This window comes from Dromiciops gliroides, chromosome 3 (assembly GCF_019393635.1).
Source record: "Dromiciops gliroides isolate mDroGli1 chromosome 3, mDroGli1.pri, whole genome shotgun sequence".
In the NCBI taxonomy this organism is placed as follows: domain Eukaryota; kingdom Metazoa; phylum Chordata; class Mammalia; order Microbiotheria; family Microbiotheriidae; genus Dromiciops; species Dromiciops gliroides.
In genome coordinates, this window is record NC_057863.1 from 344,491,639 (window position 1) to 344,518,608 (window position 26,970).

Genomic DNA, 26,970 nt, shown 5'->3' on the forward strand with positions numbered 1-26,970 from the left:
CCTCAAGAAACAAAATGTTTCCTTGACGGAACAGTAAAAAGAATATAATAACTATTGCTAACTAATAATATGTGAACAACAATATAGAAAAGGAAGAGAGGAAAGTTTTGTCCAGAGGGGCGATTTTTTTTTTTTTGTCCTCATGAACCAACGCTTTGACATTAGTCTTGCAAAGGGAGAGCCTCTGCAGAGGGTACATGTTACAGATGATGTATATTATAACAGAAAGGAGATAGTAAAAACTAACAAAACAAAACAGTTCATATAGAGTCTCTGATTTCTCTTGTCTTCTTGAAGTGGTAAGATGTCATCAGGAGGAAGCTGGATTCTGGTCTGGAAAACTGGATTCTGGACTCTGGTCTGGATTCTGGATTCTGGATTCTGGACTGGAAAGCTGGATTATCTTCTTTAACTGTTTGAATTGCTGTATTTTTACTAAACCTTAGCATAGCATTGTCAATGATCAAATTAATAAATTCCATTACATTCCCTCCTTTATATCCTTAGACTTCTAATAGAGGGTTGAGGTAGTTATGCAATCTGTAACACTTTTTACCACCATGTGTCTGGATCAAAGCCAAATTTAGTATGTGTTCATGACACCTGAAAATGTTATGGAAAGGTTATCATACCATATCTCATGGTTCCGAGACAGCCAGTGATTGTGCTAGGCCACAGGTGAATTTTTATCTTTTTATCTCACAACTGAGTGAGATAAAAAGATAAATAAGTTCAGTTAAATTAGGTGGGAGAGAGGATGAATACTGGGCTGTGCCTAGTAATTGTGCTCTACATAGTCACCATCATAAGCAAACCATGGACTTACGTATACCTGTCTCTCCTTTTGTTGCACATATATTCTCTCCAGGGCCTGCATCAGAGTTCACAGCAAGTTAGTCTCTGAAATGATAAGTTTCCATACTTCTGAAATCTCATTAATTTCACCAAAGACAGTATGATGGTAAAAAATGCGTGCTATGCTGCATAACTGAGAATATATTAGTGATATATACAATAATTCCAAACCATACCCAGAATATAATGACATATGAATAATAAACGAATATAAATAGCTGATTATATTAGACATTGTTACATAATCTTCTTTTAGCAAGTAGACCACATCATCTTATACATGAATTCTCTAGTATAACAGTAGCAGATACTTAAAGTGGTGATTAATTCATCAAAAAGAAATAAGACTTCAATTAGCAAGATTCAATATTCAATGTTTTCAGTGAGGTATCAAGCAATAGGGTTCAATAACCCTCTCTCAAAAAGAAAAAGTAAAAAAAAAGAATTCTGGTAGCTTCTGAGGCCCGATGGCCTCACCCACAGCATATACTTAAAATGTCTTTGAAAAGTCACTTAGTTTAGTTTTAAAGAAAAGCAAAAGAAACAAAAGTCAAAAAACAAAGCAAAACCAAAAACCAAAAATAAAAAGCAAAAGATTTGCTAAGCACCCTTTTGTGCTCTTAAAGAACTTAAAGGTGTGGTGAATTCCAGGTCTTTTCAGTGCCTTTCAAAAGTCAAAACAAAACAAAAACAAAAACAAAAAGGATTAGAAAAAAATAGGTATAGGGTAGGGAAAGGGTGGGAGAAATTGAGGTGGGCCAGAAAACTAGGCCATATGCTTCAGTGCTTTTGCCTGTAGAAGGAAATGCTTGTTAAATTTTAAGGTACTTAAGCTGCTAGAGTTTGGGGTATGCCACATTGTTTTAACTGGTTCCCCAGTTCTCTGCATGCCAAAGTGGCAGGGGTTTCTGAATTGTCATTGATCTTTCTAATGCTGTCATAATGTTCTTTATGGTAGAAAATGTGGAGTTCTCTAGCATCAGTTTTGTCTGTGCCACTGATTTTCAATAAGGGCTGATTTAACTGATGAACTACAACATTCAGCTGATGCTGCTTAACAAATGCTACAATTGTATCATTTCCTCCCCACTTTCCAAATTTCTTTAATTCGTCAACATATTCTTCAAAAGGGGAGTCATTTACTCTAAAAGACTCAAACTTTTGTCTATGGTTAATCATATAAGAAGCAGCTTCTTGTCTATGTCTGAGATGATTTCTACAGTGACCTTCTAGCTGGTCTGCTAAAGCCCTAAAAAGGCAATTTCCGTCTCCTGATACTTTACGAAGACTGAGTCCCAAAGCATTTAACTGATCAGTGGGATTATCAAATGGGAACTGCCTATTTCCTCTGGACTCTCTTTGCTCTTTAACAGTTGCTATCGTTAGGGTTTTTAGCTCTTTAGTGTCTACCTCAGGTCTATCTGAAATCTCTTCACCTATGAATGGTGCAGGCTTTACATGAGAGCAATGAATCCATGAGTCTTTTTCACCAATTTTAATGGCAGTAGGAGTTGTCAATAATACCTGAAAAGGTCCTTCCCAGGCAGGTTGGGTTCCACTGGTTCTCTGAAAATTCTTTACATGTATTTTATCTCCTGGGTTGAAGTTATGCAATGAAAAGTCTAATGGTCCTGCCTGGACCACAGCTCCTGCCTCATGGAGTTCACGTAGCCTGGTTTGTAATTCCTGTATATAGGAGGCAACAGAAGTATCACCTCCCACCAGTGATGTATAAACTAGGGAAAAAGTTTTAGCTTGGATAGGAGGGTGACCAAAAAGCATTTCATAAGGAGATATATGAAGTTCTCCTCTTGGTCTACTTCTTAGATAGAATAATGCCAATGGTAGAACATTAGGCCATTTCAAATGGGTTTCAGTACATAATTTACCAATCATACTCTTATGCTCTTTATTCATACGTTCAACTTGGCCTGAACTTTGTGAATGGTAGGGCATGTGGAATTTTGGAGTCACTCCCAAGAAAGAGTAGATTTGGGATAAAATCGAATCAGTGAAATGTGTGCCTTTGCCAGAATCGATGCGGGCTGGTGGGCCAAAACGAGGTACTATCTCTTTAAGAAGAATTTTGGCAACAAAAGCAGCTGTGGCTCAGGGGCTGGGAAATGCCTCCACCCACCGAGTGAGCTGATCAACTATAACAAGGCAAAATTTATAATGTCCTGCTTTTGGCATAGTAATATAATCAATTTGTAAGTGCTCAAAAGGTGTATATGCTAGAGGACGCCCTCCATAAGCTTTGGCCTTACAAGCATACTGATTATAAGACTGACATGTGGAGCAACCCGAGCAGATTCGAGATGCTGTATTAGTCACACCTGGTGCTATCCAGGTTCTCTTAATAGAGTCTACAATTCCTTGTGTACCAAAATGGCCTTTTCTGTGAACAGAGAGGCATACCTGGTGGTAGAATTTCCGGGGAAGAAATGGCTTACCTTCCGGAGACACCCAGATGCCATTGATCTGTTTTGCCTTAAATTTCTTTTTCCACTTTTCTACTTCAGAATCATCATAGGTTAGGTTGGAAGGAATATCCTCAGAAGGTGAAAGGTTAAATACATGTTCAGGAGCTTCTAATGCAGCAAGCTTGGCTGCAGAATCGGCTCGTGCATTTCCCTTTGAAACAGGATCACTATTCCCTGTGTGGGCAGGGCAATGTACAACGGCTAGGGAAGAAGGCAGTTTCAGGGCATCTAAGAGGTCCTTGATAAGGTCCCCATTGGCAATAGCCTTGCCCGAGGATGTTAGAAAGCCTCGTTGACGCCAAATCATACCAATAAAGTGGCATATGCCGAAGCCATATTTCGAGTCAGTAAAAATAGTGGCACTCTTACCTTTGGCTATATTACAGGCCTCTGTAAGAGCCACAAGTTCAGCAGCCTGTGCACTAAAATGGGAAGGCAAAGAAGCTGCCCAGAGGGTGTCATAATCAGAAACTACAGCAGCCCCAGTAAAACGGGTTCCCTCTCTCATAAATGAGGAACCATCTGTATAGAGGACAAGATCAGGGTTTTCTAAAGGTGTATCAAAAAGATCATCACGGGGTTTTTCAGCCATATCGACTAAAGAAGCACAGTCATGCAACGGTTCCCCCGAGAATGGTAAGTTAGGGAGTAGTGTTGCTGGATTAAGAACTGTGCAGCGTTTTAAAGTGATATTCTCATTACCTAACAGGGTTATTTCATACTTAGCCAGCCTTTGATCTGAAAAGGCTTGTGTCCTGTGACGTAGTAAGAGAGCCTCCACTTCGTGAGGGCATTGCACAGTTAGAGGGTTACCTAGGACCAAATCAGAGGCTTTTTCTACCAAAAGGGCTGTGGCCACCACTGCTCTAAGGCAAGGTGGCGCTCCAGCCGCTACAGGGTCCAGCTGAATTGAATAGTAGGCTATAGGGTGTTGGTTAGGCCCCAGTGATTGAGTCAGATCTCCAGAAGCCACCCCCCTTTGTTCATGCACAAAGAGAGTGAAAGGCTTACTATAATCTGGTAGTCCTGGGGCAGGTGCTGATAACAAGGCCCGTTTTAATTCTTTTATGGCTGAGAGATGCTGGGGATCCAACTGTAAAATGTCTGGGATAGAACTTTTTGTTAGAGCAATGAGAGGTTTAGTAATTTCACCAAAAGAGGGTATCCATTGTCTACAGTACCCAGCTGCTCCCAGAATGGCTCTTAATTGCTTCTTAGTAGAGGGGCAGAAAGTTGTTGAATGGCCTGGACTCGCTTAGAAGAGACAGAGCGAGTTCCAGCAGCCAAAATAAATCCTAAATATTCTACCTGGGGCAAATACCATTGTACCTTTGACTTGGAAACCTTGTGTCCTCTCTTGTGCAGCTCCAACAGTAAGTGACGGCTATCTTCCTGACAAATTTCAGCATTAGGAGAGGCCAAAAGTGAGTCATCAACATATTGTACTAGTGTGGAGGCCTTAAAGGTAATAGAGGCCAGATCCTGCTGTAAAATTTGGGAAAATAATGTGGGACTGTCTACAAATCCCTGTGGGAGTCTAGTCCAGGTCCACTGTCTATTTTTCCAGGTAAAAGCAAATAAATATTGAAAGTCCTCATGTACTGGTATGGAGAAAAAGGCAGAGCAGAGGTCTACCACTGTGAAACATGTAGATTCATAGGGAATGGAAGAAATTATGGTAGAAGGGGAAGCCACTATAGCATGTCTAGGGATAACATAATTATTAATTGCTCTAAGATCTTGCACAAAACGATAAACAGGTTTACCATCTGGCCCAGGCTTGGGTTTTTTAACTGGCAAAATGGGAGTATTGCATGGAGAGTGATGACATGGAATAATAATACCCTGGCTTTTCAAAGCCTCAATTATAGGTATGATCCCTTCTATTGCTTCCCTAGACAATGGATACTGTGGAATGGAGGGGGGTGGTCCCCCCTTAACTTTAAAGGTAACAGGCATGGCAGACTTAAGGAGCCCCACCTCATTAGGGGATGAGGCCCATAAAGACTCAGGAATGTCAGAGGGAATTTTGGATACTTTCCCTACTGTTCCTTGAGCTTCTGTAAGTAAAATTGGTAATAAATGAACAGCATCCTCTGGCAATTGTAGGGAGACAGCCCCATCTGGAGCACAAGATATGGTTGCTCTAAGCTTGCAAAGGAGATCACGACCTAATAAATTTACAGGGGCATCAGGCATGAGTAAAAATGAATGTTCTACTGTTAAGGGCCCCATAGATACCATGCGAGGATTCAATTTTGCCACTCTCTGGCTCTTTCCTGAGACTCCTACTACATTCAAAAATCCTACAGGTCTACACCCAGCATCTGGTTTGCTTACTAATACTGATTTAGAAGCTCCTGTGTCTAGCAAACAGTCATAATACGTGTCCCCTACTTTGAGGGTCACATGAGGTTCATTACTTTGGGGAGGTGAATGGACTGGCACAAGTGCATTCAAAAAATCCGGATCTGGGAATATGTTGCTTTCATTATCTATGTTCCATTCCTCCCCTTCCTCTTGTCAATCCTGTGCCCCCCTTTGAGGGAGTCCACGGTTACCCTGATTCTGGTTCTGTCCTTCTGTTCCTCCTTGATAGGGTCTACGGTTATTCTGATACTGTCTCTCTGTATCCCCCTGAAAAGATTTATATCCATTTTGATTCTGCCTATAATAAGACCTACTCCGGTTGTTTCCTTTCTGATAAAAGTTTCCAAAATTATTTCGATTTCCCCCAAAGAATTCCTCAAGGCTCTCGGTCATTGTCCTCTTAAGGTCTTGTTTTCTAGTTCTATATTCCCTCAAGAAGTGTCCTTGTTTTTTGCAGTACTCACAAAATTTAGGGGGTTGATAACGATTTTCAATTTTCCAGTTTCTCTGCCCTGTTGTTTCCTGTACTGGAGCTAAAATGTCCTGTCTGTTCCTTTCTTCTCTCTCATTTCCTTCGTAAATATATGTTGCTATTTCTTTAAGTCTGTCAGGATTCAAACTATTCCACCCAGGACATTGCTTTTTAAAATATTTCCGAATTTCTGGTAAGGACTGGTTTACAAAATGAGAGCAGATAATATGGGTGTCTCTACTGTCTAATGGGTCTAGTCTAGCATATTGCCTGGCATACTTACACAGCCTGTCATAAAATCTATTAGGTCTCTCATCAGGTCCTTGAACTGTATCTATAAATTTTTGCCAGTTATCAGTCTTTCTAATACAGGATTCCATTGCCTTCAGCAATGTTTCCCTTGCATCTTTCAACATATCAAAATGCTTAGGGTTATTGGGGTCCCAGTCAGGGTCTTGAATAGGCCACCCAATATCAACCTTTCCCGTGGCTTCCAGGCTGTTTGCTGCAGCTACTATATCTGCTCTTTCTCCTGGGGACAATATTATTTCCATAAGGTCAGTAACATCATTCCAAGTGGGCTAATATGCTCTAAAAATTGCTCTAAACTGCCTGATAACTGCTGTGGGATCTTCATCAAATTTAGGAGTGCTTTGTCCCCATAAAGCCAAATCCTTGGGTGTAAAAGGTGTGTATTGTCTGAGCTTATGTATAGTACCTTTTTGACCATGGGCGAGGATCTCTTGAAGGGGAAAAATTTTTACTTTCTCTGTCTCCTCTACAGGGGAATCATTTCTTTCTTTCTTTATTTGTTTGTTTGGCATGGAGGAAGTAGAGGGCGAGGGAATAAGAGTTGGGTCATTTGGAATTTCAGTCTGAACGGCCTTGGACTGAGTTGTATTATTGGGCGTTTCGGTTTGGGAGGCCATGTCTTTCTGCCAGTTTATTGTTTCAGTTTGGGAGGCAGACTCAGATGTAAACTGGGGCCTGGATTTTCTTCGTCTTATATTTTTAGTATGATAATTTTCGCTTGCTCTGGCCCAGATTTTCCAATAACGTAAATGTTCAGGTGGACATCTACTTAGGGTTCTTTGCAAATGCCTCAATGTTTGGGGATCAAATGACCCATATTTGGGCCATTCTTCCTGTAATTCCTCATGCCACATAAAACACAGTCTGATAAGCTCTCCTCTGGTCATGGTTCTATTTAGTCTAAGTTTTCCCTCATTCCAATCCATAAGTAGCTTTCCTAATGGGGAATCCCGGGGAATCATCTTTATTCTAATATTATCTAGGGCATGCCAAATTCTCCATACCACACCACAAAGCCCCACAAAACCAAAAAGAGTAATAAAAATATATTCAAATTCAAACTGGCCAACATCTCTGATTAGTGAAGGTAAAGCTAGAAAAGGGGTACTTAAGATGTTTAAAAGATCCATTTGAAATTTAAAACAGCCTATACTTGATAGTACTTTCCAATTTAAAGGGACAGGGGAGGGAAATCTTACCCAATCAGAAGATCAGAAGATGAACGTTCGGTTTTCCTCTTCGTGGTCAGCCAAACTGTGTAATTTAAGATTCTAAATGTGGATTCTAATCTGTTCCCCCAGTTTTGGGGGAAACTAACTAAAATCACTGATAAAACGAGTTTAGGTTTTTAAGGATTTATTGGAAAATAGAAAGAAAAAGATTGAGAACAGAATTCCAACAGCCTGGCATTCCTATCTTTCCTCAAATTTCCTGTGAAGTCCTCTGCCACCACCACCATCCAGTCAGGAACCCAAAAAACCCCAGAGCTCTCCACGCAGGCTCCCTTTCCTCCTTCCTGTCTCCTCCCAGACCATAGGAGGCTCCTCAAGTTGATTGGCTGGTAGCCTTGATAGACAGCACCCATGAGCAAACATCATTTCCTGATGCCAAGGAAAAGCCACAATGCCTCTGAGGCATTTTCCTCATGGTGGAGCTTTCCCACAGCAAGTCTCCAGTAGGTAGCATCATTCCAATCATTACAGTATAATAACAACTCCATAAGTTTTCCATCCAAATAATAAGATAACAAGCACCTATATACATATGTGGTATTTCTCCAAACTCAATTCCAAACTCCTCAAGGACAGGAACATTTTTGGTTCCTTTGTTTCCTCAGCACATAGTATTGGATGCAATTATTGATTAATTGATTTGGGGTATGATGGGGCCTGCAAGATTTGACTAAAATCACTAATTGTCAGTAGCCTTAAGTTCAGCAGATGAATTACAACCTACATTGTTTCTTTTGCAGATTGCTGTCTAACTGCCATGATGATGCATCTAAGTTTGTTTATCTTCTAGCAAAGCCCAACTACAGTTGTCTAGAACAAGAGGATTTTATTCCTTTACTTCAGGTACTTTTACTTGCTCATGAAAATGGTTTCCATTTCTATAGAAAGGTATTTTAAAAATAACAGTATAGGGGCAGCTAGGTGGCGCAGTGGATAAAGCACCGGCCCTGGATTCAGGAGGACCTGAGTTCAAATCTGGCCTCAGACACTTGACACTTACTAGCTGTGTGACCCTGGGCAAGTCACTTAACCCCCATTGCCCCACAGAAAAAACAAAAAAAAACAACAACAAAAAATAACAGTATATGTAATCACATGGAGCACTTCCAACAACCAGATGTTAAGCAAATAACTCTCACAAAACCCATATAACTTAACTCATTAATTCATTCCTAAGGGACCTATGTGCTTTTACTCTTATTTTATACAGACTTCTAACAAGCTTAGTATCTTGGTTTCTAAACCTGCCAGAGACTAGGAACAAGATATTGAAAGCATAAGGCAAATGGTGGAGAGATTGATAGCTTGTAAACCCCTTTTGTCCAGTTAATAAAGTAGCCTTTCAGTGACTCTAAAATGCCTCTGCTCCAGTTGGTACATCCTGAAAAATCAGCTCTGAAAATAATCAAATCTCTATTATCTGTAAAAATGAAGGGAAACAGCAATGGATAATCTCAAATATAAAATTATCATTTACATTTGACTTTGGAATAGTTTGCTAGCCTCAACATGACCCATTCTGCTAGAGTGTCTTTGCTATCTGCCAGGCCTGTATTGCAGTGTCCTCACTTCCACTTTTTTAGAAACCCTAACCACCTTCAAGGCTCAACTTCACCCTGCCTTCTCTATGACTCTTTTCCTAATCTCTTCATCTTCCTCTCCCTACCAACAAAAAAATTCTTTGTATTTCTTTTTCACATCTATGCAAAGCCCTTTTGACCAGGCTAGACTAAGTTTCTCCAGGTTACTGTGGTAGTTGTTTTTCTGTCAAGCTGAAAAGAGAAAATTGGTATCATGGAATCAGAACTGGAGGGCAGAGCTTCTGGTACAGCTGAAGTTTAAAGAACTTTATGGAGAGAGATTTCAGGAAGTTGTCTGTCTACTGCCACTGTGCACTTATGCCAACTCTCCTCCTGTTCCTCTAAAGAGAGTTCTTTAAAGTCCAGCTCCATCAATTCTACTCTCCAGTCCTGATCCCATGATAATAGTTCTCTTTTCAGCTTGACAGAAATACAGTTCCCAGGGTCCTTAACAACTTATGCCTCCTCAGAAAAAGTTAGTCCAACATTACTAGAAGAACTGCTCCACAAATATCTTCATTTATTCATAGATTCTTACTCTTATTTTATATACATTTCTTACCATGTTGATTTTTTGGTTCCTATTCCTACCACAGATTAGAAGCAGCATATAAAGGTAAGGCAAGTGGTGGGAATAAGAAAATAAATACAAGCATATTTTGTCAAGTTTTTGATGTGTTAACAATCTTCAGTGAGGACCATAGGAATAAATTCAAAAATCAAAACCCTTGTTTGAAAAATGATGATGTAAGCCTAGTCTATTTTTTTTTGTTCCTCACTAATGGATAGTGGCTAGTCCACAAAATTTGATACATACAAATGTCAAACTGCTTAGTTATCCTTTCAAAATTTCTTAGTGTCTCCAAAATTAGGGAGGAGAATTATTATAATTGGATTGTGCCTGACTTCAACTTTAATTGTTTTTACCAAGGTCTGTTGGATTAATTTCTCTGATGTGACTGACATGAGAGAGGCAATGTGGTATAACGTAAAGAATGCTAGATATGGGGGGCAGCTGGGTGGCACAGTGGATAAAGCACTGGCCTTGAATTCAGGAGGACCTGAGTTCAAATCCAGCCTCAGACATTTGACACTAGCTGTGTGACCCTGGGCAAGTCACTTAACCCTCATTGCCCTGCAAAAAAAAAAAAAAGAAAATCATATTTAGATCTTGAAAATGCTGCTGATCAGCAAAAAGTAAACTAGCAACTTAGATTACTAAATGATGGGGAAAAAAGGATTTTTTAGCATTTTGCTTGGCTTGTTCTTTATAGGATGTAGTGGATACACACCCTGGCCTCACGTTTCTTAAGGATGCTCCAGAATTCCATTCCCGCTACATCACTACGGTAGGTTGACTTCTCAAGTATAGAAGTAACTGAAACTTCACATTGTTTTTCTTTTTAATATTATCAACCAATAATTCAACCTTTAAGATCCTTATGAAAAAGGTAACAAAGATAACAAATGTTTTAAGTGGGAAGAAAGTATACTATATGATTAAATTTATCATTTACTTTCTGTCACCTTTTTTAAATGTTCTTACCTAGTACTTGAAAAGGTGTTCGATCTACATAATTAAGTGTGAAACTCTACAAAAATGGAAAATCTCACCCAAAATTGCCAGTAAATAATATTAACCAATTTCTGCCCATTAGCTAGAAACAAATAGGCAAAATTATGAAATAGATCTTGTGTTTTTCCTAAATATTGATACTTCACTGAACCTGGGTATTGTTCATCAAGAAAGAAGAGATGATTCAGCAGGCCTGTCTAGAAAATACGCTGACCAAGTCAAATAACATTTTCTCCACGGAGGTTTTTCTGAACCTTCCAGCCAGAAGTGATCTCTCTCTCTTCACTATCTCTCTTGGTATTTCCTGTGTACTTCTCCTAGGCACTTATATTCTGTTATTATTATGGTCACTTGTTGACATATTTTATCATCCCCACTAAGCTTCTCAAGGACAAAGTCTTATCACCACTATTTAGTACAATGCCTTTCACCTAGTAGGTGCTTAAGAAATGTTAAGAAATTTTATAGCAAAAAAAGTTAGTAGGGGTAAGTGTCATCCAAGATAAGAACACAAATCATGCAGAAATGCATATGCAGTATTTCTTAGCACATTTTTGTTATATTTTTCAAAGAACTTTTACATAGATTTCTTTTTTAATGAAATAAACATTTTCTACACACTGACAAAGACAAACAAGACATGATCGCCATCCTCAATTTAGTAAAAATGATAAAACATATAAACAAGTAACATTTAATTAATTGTTTTTAATGACAAAGGCAAATAGCATCCAGTTCAGAGACAAAATAGATGACCTCTGAGGACAAGACATGTGGCTTTAGTCCTCTGTTTGTAGACCACATTTGCTCAGATGGAAGAAGTCTTGATCTCCCTGCCAAGCAATCTCCTTAGGCTTGAAAAGTTTACTTGCTCTTCTCATTAATTAGAATGACTGTACTTGAGATTTCTGGACTAAACTGTTATAAATTAGTTTTTTCTTCTTTTCCATGTATATAAAACCATGTCTAAGCCAATAATGCTTTTCTTCCCCTCCAAAAAAAAAATTAGGCATGCTCTAATGAATTTGGATCTAGTTCTGCCTGATGTAGAAACCCCTTCTACCATATCCCCGAATAATGATCATCCAGCCTCTGCTAAAAATATTTTCTAGAGATAAGCAACTACTACTTCACAAAAAAAAAATCCATTTTACTATTGAGCAGTTCTAGATGTTAGAAGGTTCTTTCTTTTATTGAGTCAAAGTCTGCCTCCCTATGACTTCCATCCACTAGCACTAATTAGCTCTGCCCTCCATAACAACAAAAAACAAATTTATTCATTTTTCTTCCTGGCACCCCTTCAAATATTATAAAACAACTCTGAAATTTCTCGTTAATCTTCTCTACAGGCTAGACCTCCTCAGGCTTTTCACCTACTTCACTGTTCTTATAAAGGTTTCTGTGTAGACACATTTTTTTATATAGTGACTTCCCCTTTTCTTTCTCATTGAAGTTATTCAACATTGTATAGCCAAAATTGTATATTTTTAGGTCCTCTTATTCCTCTTGAATGGTATCCTCTTTTAAGAGTCTGTCCTAGGGGCAGCTAGGTGGCGAAGTGGATAAAGCACCAGCCCTGGAATCAGGAGGACCTGAGTTCAAATCTGGCCTTGGACACTTGACACTTACTAGCTGTGTGACCCTGGGCAAGTCACTTAACCCCCATTGCCCCGCCAAAGAAAAAAAAATTTTAAAAAAAGAGTCTGACCTATGTTATTTCTGAACCTTTGAAATCTGTTTTCCAAATGTCTGTTAGATATGTACTATATAACTACAAGAATGTTGTTTTTTTCTCCTCCTCCTCTACTTTGCCATGTACTTACATTTACCCACCTTATTGACACTGCTTTCCTTCCTCTCAGAGTATTTTTATGTACCTTTCTAGACTTGTTTCCCATGCTAAGAACCATTTTCTCTCTCTAATAAGCCCTTTTACCTTTTTCCTCCAGCAGGGAGGCCAGCTTGAATTTGCAGGAACCATAAATGGAAATGTTTAGATAAAAACACAGTGTGTACCTATTACTTGCAACAGCAGTCCCTTTGTCTTATTTCTTGGTTTGCTAGATTTTTCTAAACCTGTTTGACAGAGTTCCTTTCGTGATCACAAGAACTCCTCAGAAGGATCTTTAAAAGCCTAACTGTCTCCCTGCCATCCCTCAAGCTACTACTCCCCTCTCATGTGCTTCCAGTAGAAGTAATCATCATTTAGCAGCTGTGATTGATATATCTTCAAGAAGTAATATTTCACTATATTCCACTTAACCTTTTCCCACAGGCATTGTGTACTCCTGTTTTCAGTAGCTCCTGTTTTGCGTATCAGTAAAAGATTTTACCAGAGTTTGTACTTTATTTAATCAGAGGAGAGCCACCTAAAATGCCACCTAAAACAAAAATACCTAGAATAAACAGAAAATCTCTAATAGAAACAAACAAAATTAAGGATTTTCTTTTCTGAATTCCCAGTAAACTGCCAAATGAAGATATTGTTAAGACAAGACATTCTTAGAATAAAGGAATACAAGGGTATACTTTATTTACAAGAAATAAGTCTAAGAAATGAGAGGGGGAAAGGAGGGAGGTAAAAGTCCTGACTATCAAGAAGAGAAACAATTGTATGGAAATATGTAATTTGAGCCTGAAAGCATAATAAAAAGTATTTGTGTTGAGGATACAAAAGATAATGGATGGGGTGTGATAATGGATGGGGTGTGATTGTGGAAAGATACTACAGACCCCTGGCTCTATATATGATATGGATAGTGTTGCCTGGTAGAGATTATAAAACGGACACAGAGAGAAGCTACAGCAATGGTGGGAAATGTCAACTCTCCAGCCATCTCCTGGATGTTTTACTCTGTTAAAAGAAGAACATCTGATAAATCCTTGACTTGCCGGCAATATCACTTTTCAAAATATAAAAGCAATAGATAAAATAAATACATTCTAACCAAGAGGGAAGAATCAGTGAGTGGTGTAAAAGTGATGAAAATCTTGGAGGGCAAGGATGGAATTTCCACATCATTTTGCAATTCCTAATAGGAAAGAAACATTCTTCATAGTCAAACATACTTTAGATGTTAAAACAGACTTCAAAAGGTTGAGAAAAGAGTTAAGTAGGATCCCAGTGGCTGGAGACTCTAAACAAAAAGAAGCAAAATGATGACATTCAGTGGCTCCCAGAAGCTAGGGGCTGAGGAGTACAAGGGAAGGGCAAGGAAGGGGAGGAATCTAGAGTTATTTCCAGGAACCCATCTCATTAAATTGTTTGATAGATAATAAATAAGCAAACATACCTCCACAAATAATGTCTTACATATTTGTTGGACTTTTTTAAATGACATGTACATGCTTTTGTGATGAATATTTTAAAGTATTAATAAATCATACTGGCTTTTTATCATATTTTCTCAATTAGTAAATACCTTTTTAAAAGGACCCTTATGAAAAAAAGGACCCTTATGGGGGCAGCTGGGTGGCACAGTGGATAGAGCACTGGCCCTGGATTCAGGAGGACCTGAGTTCAAATCTGACCTCAGACACTTGACACTTGACACTAGTTGTGTGACCTTGGGCAAGTCACTTAACCCTCATTGCTCCAGGGGGAAAAAAGGACCCTTATACTTAAAAAGTTTGGGAACCACTGGTATAGTAGGAAATATACTGAACTGGGATTCAGATGATTTTAGTTTGAGTGCCACCAGTTCTATAACCACAGGCAAATCACTTCACCTCTGTGTGCCTTCATTTTTTCATCTGTTGAAAAAGATTAATAACGCAAAGCACTATTCTGTTCAAAATATATTTATCAGTTACCTACTTAGTATACATGAGGTGCTATATTAGTTGTTAGGATACATAATAGATATGCCACAGACCTCTTCCTCGAAACTGTCTATTAGTAGAAAAGAGCGTACATAGGTGATTTTTAAGACAAGGGAACATGAAATAAGTACAAAGGAGAAGTCCAGGTGAAGTACCGTGAAAACTTTTAGGCCTGAGGGATTCAATTCTCACCTGGGTAGGGGGCAAGTGAGAACTAAATAGAACTTTATAAATGGAACCTAAAATGAGCTTCTAAGAAATGAAAATGATTCCAGATATGGGTTATGCTATGTACAAAAACATAGAGATGGGAGAAAATAGAGCAAATACAGTACACAGTAAAGAATTAAGTTTGGCTGGAATGTGGAATACCTTGAGGAGTAGAATAAGATGATTCTGGAAAGTCAAGTTTGGAATCAGGTTAATTAATAATACAGAATTTATACTTTATGGTCAGTGTGGAGAGGTAGGATGATGGATGTTGCAAAAGGAATGTCAGAGTTTCTGATTAAAAAGAAATGGAACACTCATGGGTCATGCTGAAATTCAGTGTGTGACCATCCTTATATGCAGCTGAGGTAGAATAAAGGAGTAGATCACAGAATTTAAGAAGACAGAGGAATTAAGAGTTTAAGGAATTAGAACATCAGTAGGAATATTGGAATCCCTTGGTCTAAGGGAAGAAGTGGGGGGTGGAGAGTAGAGAAAGATGGTGAACCAGGTACAGAACTTGCCAAGAAGAGAGAGAGGATGATTTGAAGTGTCCAACAGCCACCGTCATTGTTATTAGGTAGAAAGTTATTCTTGAGTTCAAATGAGAAAAGGTGATGGAAGCAAAGGGAGAGTCTGGAAATGGTCGTGGGGAACAAGGAGTAATCTGACTCCTCATCCCAAACCAAAATGCCCAAGGCTGTGAGAAAAGCTATAGCTGGTGCTGGAAACAATGACCAGGGAAGCATCGTTGCCACAGGGAAGGTAGGTCTCAGTGAGAGCCAGTATATGAAAGGAATGGGCCAAGGATGGGTAGAGGGGAAAGTGAGGCCATAATAAGATTAACCAACCAGGAGAATATGGAACAATCTAAGAATAAAGTCATAATGAGGCAAAAATAGGCATGGCAGAAATAAGGGAATAGAAAGGGAAGCTTCAAAGTTCAGGATGTTTTGGCATGATCATGAATGAAGTACAGGTGAGACAGAGTTCATAGGAGTTGAGATATTAAAGAAACTGTTAGTTCTCTCAGTAAAATTCGAAAGTAACAGAATGGACTAATGATCAGGATCCAACAATATGCTGCTTAGAGAAAAAATAGTCTTAAAAAATCTAAAGAGGAAAAATGAAAGCATGGTCTAAAGTTTACCATGCCGTTGCCAAATGATGAAAATCAAAAGTGTCACTAAATGGCATCAAGAAAAATCTAATTCAAACACAAAACTATTAAGTCTGATAAAGAAGGATGTTATATCATCCTAAAAATTTCTATTAAAAATGAGAAAATAAATATGGAAATATATTTTTCATGACTACACATGTATAACCTATATTGAATTGCTTGCCTTTCAATGATGAGGTTGAGGAGAAAGGAAGGGAGAGAATTTGGAACTCAAATTTTTTAAAATGAATGTTAAAAATTGTTTTTAAATGTAATTGGGGAAAAAATAAGATGATAAAATAAAAAATAAAATAAAAATGAGAGTATATCAGTCTTTGTTATATTCTGCAGTAGCTCTGTGATATAATTTTTGTGGCCATGGTCTTTCACAAAACATATCAAAACCTTTGCATGTTTTCTTATCCTGTGCAAGTCTTTTTCATGTCATGTAGTCCCCAAAAGGGTCCACCCAACACACTAGGAATATCCTTTTAAATCTCAGCATTTATTTTTACCCAAAATTTAGTGACTGAAAAATATAAATAACCTCTAACCTGTGAGCTTATTTTCTCATCTCTACCAAATTTTTGTGAGGAGAATCTACACAAACATTGAGAGCATCTTCCTTTGATGAAAGCATGAAAAGGAAATACACAGACTTTTTCAAGCAATATTCTATGACAAACTATACTTTTACAGTCATAAAATTAATTTAAAAGTGTCCAGAATACAAGATCCTACTGTGTTCAGTGTTTGTTGGCTGACACCCCAAAGTTTGACTTAATGGGGAAAATTGCCTCTTAAGTGTTCTTCCCCCAAAATGTATCATATATATGTGGATGTATATATGCATACATCTAAGTTTATGTTGTTAAAATTATACGAGATTCCCCTGAAAGATGTAAGATAGATATTTTATTCAACAACCCTATAATTGTTAATATTAAGTAAGGCATAAAACAAAGGCAAAAATATGTTGCCAAAAATGTTTGCCATTATCATTAAGATGTCCAATGCTTGACCCAATTCTCTTGTTCACAGATGATATTGTTAATTGAATATTGCTGAGCCTCCTAAATACGACTCATGATCACTTAAAAGTTTGGTCTAATTACCCATACAGGGAAAAAACAAGTAGATAAAGAATGCCTACTATTCTTTCTGTGATAGGTAATTGGATGGACAATCCGTAAAGCTGGTATGTGACTGCATATAACTTGAACAAACATTGCAGATATGTAGTGAACTGATCCCATAATTGAATAGGAGGAAAAAATTAGGCTGGATTGCATTTGGTGAAATACACAGTGCTTTTAACAAACTCAAGCTTTTCTCTGAAATAAATGTCCATCTTTCCAACGTCAAAATATTTCTGGTTAGACAACATGGTTGTGAATCATGGACTTCTACAATCTCTAAAGAATTAATGCTGCTACAACATAACTAATGCAGAAATATGTTTAATGTGATTGTACATATATAACCTATATCAGATTTCTTACTGTCTTGGGGAGTGGGGAGGAAAGGGAGGAGGGAGAAAAATTTGGAACTAGAAATCTTATAAAAACAAATGTTGAAAACTATCTCTGCACATAACTAGAAAATAATAAAATAATTTTATGATAAAAAATAAAAAAGAATTAATGCTGCTATTCACATAAAGAATAATGGAGAACTGTGGTGAAGAGGCTACAACATATTACAGATGAGGAATGTGGCATCAAAGATGTCATCAGGAAAATGAATGATATAAGAGAGAGAGAAGTGGATTCCTCATGTACTAAGAGTGAAGAGTAATTAATTGACAGCTTGAATACTTCATCAATATCTGTGCATTGACAATGTATCAAGAAGGGACACCCCCTCCCCCTACCATGTTTGGTGGACCCCTATGGAGGAATTATTTGAGGAAGTGGATAAGAACTTCATAGAAGTGGCATACATAGTTTGGTTTTTTATCTTCACTGCAGACAACAGTATCTACATAGATAAGATCATTGATCCATTGAAGTATTGCTTATAATCTAGTATTCTCCTAGGTAAGATTTTACAAATTAGATTTTGTTCTAATACAGTGTTGCCCTTGGCTTCTACATTTATCTGCTTCTATATTTTTTCAGAGAGAAGTTATTTGCTGGCAAAGGAAGTTTCTAGGCTATTGAGAGCTCTTTATAATGATTATTGATTTACATTAAAGTTTTTATAGGAAATAGGTTACAAGCTGTCTCAATAGCTTTTCTTTTATCCATTTTCCATTTTTGACATCTCCAGCTTGTTTAAATAACAAATTACAGCGCCTCAATCACATGCCATATCTTCTTATTCTTAGTTTTTCTTCTACTTTGACATTGTAAATAAAGCATGTCCCAAAAGTCCTAAAGCAATTTTAAGCTTTAATAGCTTTGAATAGCTTAAAACTACCCTAGGATTTGGGGGAGCACCCTGAATTTGATCTTTGTTTTGTGGGATTACACTATCTCCTCTAAGCAACTGAATTTTACCTTCCTCCTTATTCCATACTTATCTAAAAAGAGCATCTCCCATGATACTACCACAGTCAGGGATCTAAGATTTGTATATTAGACCTCTCAGCTACTAGTATAAAAATCATAGCACCCAATCAAATATAAAACTAATTTCTATTCTTTTCTCTGCAATTGTTAAGGTACTTCTATTGAATTAAATGGGAATCAGGTAGATTCAATAGATAACAGTTTTACTCTAAACAAAACTGAAGCAGGTGTGGTATCTTCCCACCTTCCTTATTCCTTCCTTGTGCTCGTAAATACAAGCCCTGATAACCCTTCTCTGAATCAGTACTTTATCCCCAATACTTTATCCAGTATTTTCTATCTGCTGCTTCCTAATAAAAGACTAGATTATAACTACAGTGTTGCTTAGGAACGTGATGGAGACTAGGTCTGTGATTTTATTGGTAGAGTGAATCATGGATGAGAAAATGCCTTCAGCCAATGTAGATTAGCAATTTAGCTACAGTTTATAATCTTAGAGAGCTGCTTAGAGTAATAAGGGGTTAAGTGTCTTGCTCAGGGTCACACAACCAGGATGTGTCAGAGGCAGGACTTGAACCCAAGTCTTCCTGACTCAAAAGCCAGTTCTCTACTGCACTATGCTACCTCTCATTGCTTAAAATGTTAATTTTCATTAGGGAATTCACATTTTCATATAAAAGTACTCTTGAAGACCAAAGATCTTCAAAACACAAAAGGAATCATTGCCCCCCTCATATAGACTGCCACCTACTAAGTAGATATATCCTTGTATACTCATCTTCCTCTCTACAATCATGACTTAGACAATGTAATACATGGATAATAGATAGTCTAGGGCATTGATTGATGCGTGTAATAGGGACAGAAACATGAGAAAGTTGAACTTGTAGATAATATTGAATTATTCGCCCCATCAATAATATGTACTATAGAAATATGTAATTTGGGAACAGAGGGATCTGTACAAAAGTATCATATTTCATTTGAATAGAAATTACTTTGGAAAAAGAAATTAACTAAAACATTCAGTTGGTTTAATTAATAGGACAGCCTATTAATATTTAATTTTGTATTTAATATTATGTTGCTTTCATTTTTGGACACAGGTTATTCAGAGAATATTCTACACAGTCAACAGATCCTGGACTGGCAAAATCACTTTGACAGAGCTAAGGAAAAGCAACTTTTTGCAAGTATGCCAATGACTTGTTTTCAGATTTAAAGAGTACTTTTTATAATAGCATATCTCTTGGAAGCTTTTTTTTATTGAATAATCATTTTCATGCACACTCTTCCAGGCCTGTGTAGGGAAGAAGGTATCAAAATATTTTTTTGAGAAAGGATAAAATTCATATTGTTGCTAGGACAGTTTAACAAAAGAACTATAGGTTTAGAGTAATGCCCACTCATTGGAGTCTGTCAGTGAATGACCTTGCTTATTGTCTATAAATAGTGTTTATAACAACCTAAAAATCAAAACCACAAGGGAATTATTCATATTATGGTAAAAAGAAAATGGAACATGTTATTGTAAGTAAATATGCTAGATGAATCTTAGGCTATAATATGAACATAGCTTAACATAATTTTGTTCATTTCTGCATCTGTAACAGATATAGCATATCATAATCAGAAGGCTATGGTACATCCACATAAATATCTCTGTTTACATAGTGAAAAGTCAACGTCATTATAATTAATCGAATACTTACAAATTGCATTGCTATTTTACTAAATGTTATGAAATCCAAAGATATGCAGGGTGGGAAGGGGACATTAATTGAGAATAAAAAAACCCATTCCCTCAAGGATCTTATAAGTAACTGAACTAAAAAATGCATTTATAATTAAAATATATGTATAGAAATATGAAAACATGCTTTGGGTATATACAGCTGACACTGGACTAAGAGTAATTATACAATCCTTTGCCTTAAGGAAGATGTTTTAAAGGATATTCTTTGATGAGGATATAGCCTGATCAATGTTGATAACTCCTCACACAGTATCCTTTATAACAATTCTCTGGAACAGTTCTTTGTTGATAATAAGTTACATCTTAGACACAACCCATTGTATGCCTCTTCAGTGCCTTTTTGGTGACTATAGTTTTACATGATTCACCACCCATATTGCATCAGCAGAAATATATTGATGTTAAAAACACTAGGCCTTTGATTCAGGGAGAAGTTTGGGGTCATTGAAAACACTTTTATCTTTTTCATATTATGTTCCTAGCTTATTTGTAGCTTCAGTATTTATTTTTAAAATGCTACCTCTATGATCTGTCTATCCATATATATAGAATAGTAAGAACTGTAGCCATTTTCATTCACTCGATTTTTCGGGTGCAGAAGGTTAGGCTAAACTGTTTTGTGTGGTTACAGATCACATTTATCAGTTTCTGGATTTAAAATCAGCTCAGTGTCATTTGCAAATAGAAACATCTAGAGGAACTCATCCTCCAGAGTGAGTTCCTTTTCAATGTATACTCTGCCCTCTATATCCTTCATAACAGTGGCTAACTCCTTTAGTGAGCATATATCTCCCAATTTTATTGCCATAACTTTTACTTGATATTAATAATTTTAGGATTATCTGGAGTGTTTTTAAGGATTAAACTTGAAAAGAAAACAGATGGACAAAAATAGAAAAGATCTGTCAAAAATTTTATAACAAACTCTTCTTCATTAGCCACCAAATCAGCATCTATGCAGCATCCGTCTGCAACCTAGCCTTATCCTGGCTCTCCAACTATATTTTCTCACATTCTGAATAATATCTTTATGTTGTAGTCAGGTCAGTCTCAGAACCATAAAATCTTATAGATAGGAACGACCTCAGAAGCCATCAGTCCAACAAGTACCTGAAAGAATCTCCTTTACAATATCTTCAACATTCAGCTATAGATTAAAACTTTTGTTTTAAAGTGAAGATTATTGTCCAATAGGAAATGACAAAAATAAGGAAGTCAGAGAAATATGAAAAGATATGTATGAAATGATAATGGAGTAGAATGAGGGAACCAAGGGAACTATATATAATAGCTAAAACAATATAAATGAAAAGATCACTTAACACAAATTTAACTGTGAGTAAAATTCTGTACCTTGAGTCCATCATCTCTCAAGAGGCATATAGCATGCTTCATCTTTACCCTCTGATGTCTTTCTTGTTTGCTCACAGCTATGATCAGAGTTCTTAAGTCTTTCATAGTCATTTTTCTTTTCATATAAATTGCCCTCCTGCTTCTGTTCAGTTTATTCTGTATCAGGGCATACAAATTTTCTCAAGATTCTCTGAAACCTAAGTGGAACAGATTATATATACAATATATAGAAGAACATGAGTACAGTAGCCTAGTGCTTGCTAAACCCAAATATTCCAACTATTAGAGCAAGAACTCACTATTCTTTTTTATGTTATTCACTGTGCAGTATATATCCAGCACTATCCAGAATTCTACAATTACTAGAGTCAGGAAAACCTGAGTTTGAATCCTGCCTCAACACCTACTATGTATGAGACTCTGGGCAAGTCACTTAACCTCTTTCAGCCTTGGTTTCCTCATCTGTAAAATGAAGATAATAATTTACTTCCCAGAGTTGTTGTAAAGATTATATGAGAAAACACATGTAAAAGACTTTGCAAATGTTAAAACACTATATAAATGCTAGCTGTTACTATTATTTGACAAAAACTATTGGGAAAACTGGAAAGTAGTCTGGAAAAAAGTAGATATAAACAAATTTCATCATATACCAAGATAAACTCCAAATGGGTACATGACTTAGACTTAAAATGTGACCTTGTAAACAGAGTAAAAGAGGGGCAGCTAGATGGCGCAGTGAATAGAGCACCGGCCCTGGATTCAGGAAGACCCGAGTTCAAATCCGGCCTCAGACACGTGACATTTACTAGCTGTGTGACCCTGGGCAAGTCGCTTAACCCCAACTGCCTCACCAAAAAAAAAAAAAAAAAAAGGAGAAGAAGAAGAGCTGAGACTTCTGTGTAATGTGGGCAACAAATATGGAAGACTGGACATTTCCTTTGATCTCCATAACATCTCAAATCTCTCTAAAATGGAAATTATCCATCAAAGATAAAGCAACTTCAGCTGTTTCCATGGCTCAAAAGAAGATAAAAAAAAACCTTATGCTCATTCATGCTGAGCTCTCTTAGCAACCTCTCCCACCTCCCATACTACCAGCAGCAAGGCTATATAGCAGACCCAAAAACCTGACACAGGCTTACAACAAACTCACTTCAACACCCCAGACCCACTTCATTCTTTCCCTTGCTGTGGAGACCCCAGCTCTATGATGCAGAAGTTTGCCTGGACCATGAGAGATGGCCAGCAGAGCTGCAGCAGGAACAAAAACCTGCTGGAGACTGCAGCCCTATAGCACCAGTGCTCCAAAGTTCTTAGACTGCCAGTGCCAGGGCAGACAACCCCATAGCACCAACACAGAAAAGTTATAAACTGCCCATGCAAGGAAGGACAACCCTGTGGCACCAGTATGGCAGCTCTCTGAACTGCCAATGCTGGAAGAGAACTAAGGAATTCAGGGAGCAGGACAGGGCTCCAGGAGAGGATACACAAGAGGTGGGGTAGGGCAGAGAATGTGTAGCATTCCACAGAGCCTGAGAGAAAGAGCACAGCATCCAACTGAGGGCATGTCTGGCTATACTTGGGATAAAGAACTAGTTTGGTGAACTGTGAATTGCCCAAAAGGAGAAGCTGAAATGCTTTGAGACCAAGCCCCTAAGTAAACCACCATCAGAAGGGAACAGTCAGAAAGTGAATAAGGTAAAATTAAGGGAGGAAAAAGACTAAAATTACTAAAGATTTCAGAAAGAAGAAAATTCAAAGGCCTTGAACATAACCAGATAAATCAGTAGAATAGAGAAATGATTAACAGCCAAAAGAAATATGACCTTCTTGTCTAATAAACTAATTCAGGCATCCATGAATAAATATTGCAAAACAAAGGAAAATTATCCAGCATTTGATGAGATTGAGGACTCTGGAATGAGAGGAGAGCATACAACCACAATATACTGTTCCTGAGTGGATCAAAATAGAAATGAGAATTAGGAGAGCCAAATTTATGACCTTCACAGCAAAAAATAATGGGCAAAATAGAAAAACTGAAATCTGAGATGACAAGTCTCAACAAAAAAATCAAAAGAGAGAACAATAGATTGGAAATTCCAATGCACAGAATTGAAGGACAACCCAAAAGAAGAGAATCAATAACATTAAAAGACATCCTTTCTAAGGAAGCAAAACATACTGTTCTTGAAGACAGGATGCATAGAAATAGCCTAAGGACCATAGGTCTCCTAAAAGAATACAACAGGATAGAGAGGTTGAAGCCAAGATGGCAGAGAGAAGCCAGGAAGTTGCCTGAGCTCTCCCCAATTTCCCTCAGAAACAACATTAAATCAAGCCTCTAAACAAATTATGGTGCTACAGAACCTACAAAAAGATGGAGTGAAACAATCTTTTGGCTTAAGCTAACTTAAAGGGACTTCAGGAAGGGTATGTCTCACTTGGGTAAAAGGGGAGCACAGCACAGAGGGTGTCTGGGCAAGCCAGTGGGAGGCTTTTAGCCACAATATAGATCAGCAGTAAAGGGCCCTCAGTGCTGGCTCAGCAGGCTAGTGGCACAGCTTGCCAGTTGTGAAGCCCCCAGCCCCAATGTAGAAGGCAAATCTGCCAGCTAGAGTATCAGCTACACAGCAGGTACAACTAGGCTGGGCCACCCCAGTGCAGTGAACAAGCCCCAATCTGCTGAGACCTCAGGGCAGAAAGCCAGTGATCAGGCCTCTGGTCCCCAGAAAAAGAAGGTTAGAACTGTGACCCCTGTTCCCCAGGAGCAGAGCTCAACTTTAAAAGGCACAAAATAGGCCAAAATATGAGTAAGAAACAGAAAAGAACCCTCACCATAGAAAGCTACTATGGTGACAGAGAAGACCAAAACACAAACTCAAGAGGACAGTAATGTCAAAATGCCTACATGTGAAGCATCAAAGGGGAAGATGTATTGGTCTCAAGACCAAAAAGCCTTCTTGAAAGTGCTCAAAAAAGGATTTTATAAATCAGAGAGGTAGAAGAAAAATTGGAAAAAGAAATGAGTTTTGCAAGAGTCAATAGTTTGGGAAAAGGACAAAAAAAAAATTACTGAAGAAAACAATTCCTTAAAAAATACAATTGACCAAATGGAAAAGGAGGTGCAAAAACTGATTGAAGAAAATAATTACTTAAGAATACAACAGGACCAAAAAATTTACACTTTGTAATAACGGAAGGAATAAGAGAGAACTGCACAGAACTTCTAAACATAGAAAATGAAATACCAATTAAAAGAATTCCTAGATCCCTTCCAGAAAAAAACCCAAAGCTACAAACTCCAAAACACATAGTGTAAATTTAGCAACTGATTTCAGAAACAAGTACTGCATGCAATCAGGAAAAAGACCTTCACATATAAAAGAATAGAAATTCAAATGACACAAGACTATTCTGCACTCACCAAAAAACATAGAAGAGATGAGCTAATGTGTTCTGAAGAGTATTGGAGCTCAGAATACAGCCCAGGGTGACCTACCTTGCAAATCTAATCTTAAACATACATGAAAAAAGATGAATGTTCAGTAATAAAGAGGCATTTGAAACATTTTAGAAAGAAAACCAGGCCTGAAGATTGTTCACTTCTCAAATACCTCAGATAGCAAAAATGTATGAGGAATACATAAATGCAGAAGCCAAGGACAGCAATAGCAACAGAGTGGCAGCAGAGAAGCCAGTAATAAAGAGGCCTACCATGGGCCATTGTCTTCTCTGGCACCTACAATAACTGGCATTGTTCTGAGAGGTACAAGGAAAAAAAGGAAACCATGGGGCAAGCTCTGTAAGGCAGTAGCAGAAATTACCTAGAGGGGAGAACCAAAATGGATACCTTAGGAACTTGATTGCATGAGGAATACAGAGAAAAGAGAGGGATCAAATAATTATAGGGGTCATGAATCAGAGAATATGGGTAGAGAGTAGCTAGGAAGAGATAATGGATAATGAAGAGAAGGGGGTTAATCATTTTGGGCAAAGGGCACACAAATAGACACACACGTATGTAAATAGTGAACAGGACTCATTGAAGGGGAGGAGAGGAAAGGAGAATCTATTTGACTGCAAGGGAAAAAGTCGGGGAAGATTATATAGCCAAAGAAAAGCAAGAGGGAAAAAGAAACTAATAAGCAAAACCCCCAAAAGAGGTAATAAATAAGAGAAGACTGGAAGTAAGGGGAAGAGGGGGAAATCCATTGGGAAGAGGACTACCTTAAAAAACATTAATTGAAGGGAAGTGGTGCTTCATTTATAGCAAAAGAGGTTTGGGAAAGGGGGAGTCATAATTTTTTAAAAAAATAACATTAGAGATGGATGGAGGAAAATATAAACCTAACTCTCGTAACTTTAAACATGAATTGATTAAACAATCTAAGAAAACAAAAAGGAGTGACAGATTGAATAAGAAAACCAAACCTTACAATCTGTTGTTTACAAGAAACACAGCCAAAAAAAAAAAAATAACACAAAACTGAGGGGAATGGAAAAATATTTACTTTGTATCAAGTTAATCCAAAAAAAGCAGGAGTTGCAATCATGCTATCTGACAAAGCAAAATCAAACATTCAAAAAATTTAAAAAGGGATAAACAAGGAAATGTTATGATGAAATAAACTGCAGACAACAAACTAATACAAGAAGAAGAAGAAGAAGAAGAAGTAGTAGTAGTAGTAGTAGTAGTAGTAGTAGTAGTAGTAGTAGTAGTAGTAGTAGTAGTAGTAGTAGTAGTAGTAGTAGTAGTGGTAGTAACTACTTAACATTTATATAGTGCTTACTATATGCCTGGCACTGCTTTACAATTTTTATCGTATTTGATATTCATAACAACCCTAGGATTTAGGTGCTATTATTATTCCCATTTTACAGATGAGGGCACTGAAACAAACAGATATAAATGCCTCCATGTTCATAAAGGAAACATTATCAGAGTTAAGAAGACAGCCAGAAACACAACAGTGACCAGAAGCTTCAATATATCTCTCTCAGGTTTGGATAAATCTAACAGAAAGATAAACAAGAGGGAAAATATAGAACTGAACAAATTGCTAGAGAAACTAAAGATAAAAGACTTATCTTCTAAATGGGATAGCAAAATAATATACATATACCTACCACAGCTATGGGCAGATGTATTCTTAAACAAGAGAAGTAATAAAAAAAATAAAACAGATAACTGATTACTAGAAAATGAAATGTAGTCATCTGCATCTAAACATAAAAACTAAGTTAAGTTTTAGCTTAATTGCCTCACTC

At 37.4% G+C, this 26,970-nt stretch overlaps 1 protein-coding gene across 2 annotated transcripts in view; it reads left to right on the plus strand.

Moving 5' to 3' along the window:
- PPP2R3A (protein phosphatase 2 regulatory subunit B''alpha) overlaps positions 1–26,970 on the plus strand; it is a 201,869-nt gene that overhangs the window by 135,726 nt on the left and 39,173 nt on the right. For both annotated transcript variants that reach the window (XM_043999189.1, XM_043999190.1), the window contains 3 exons: positions 8,465–8,567; positions 10,579–10,653; positions 19,694–19,780. In XM_043999189.1, the coding sequence (XP_043855124.1) occupies positions 8,465–8,567; positions 10,579–10,653; positions 19,694–19,780 (265 nt within the window). The remainder of the gene's footprint in view (positions 1–8,464; positions 8,568–10,578; positions 10,654–19,693; positions 19,781–26,970) is intronic.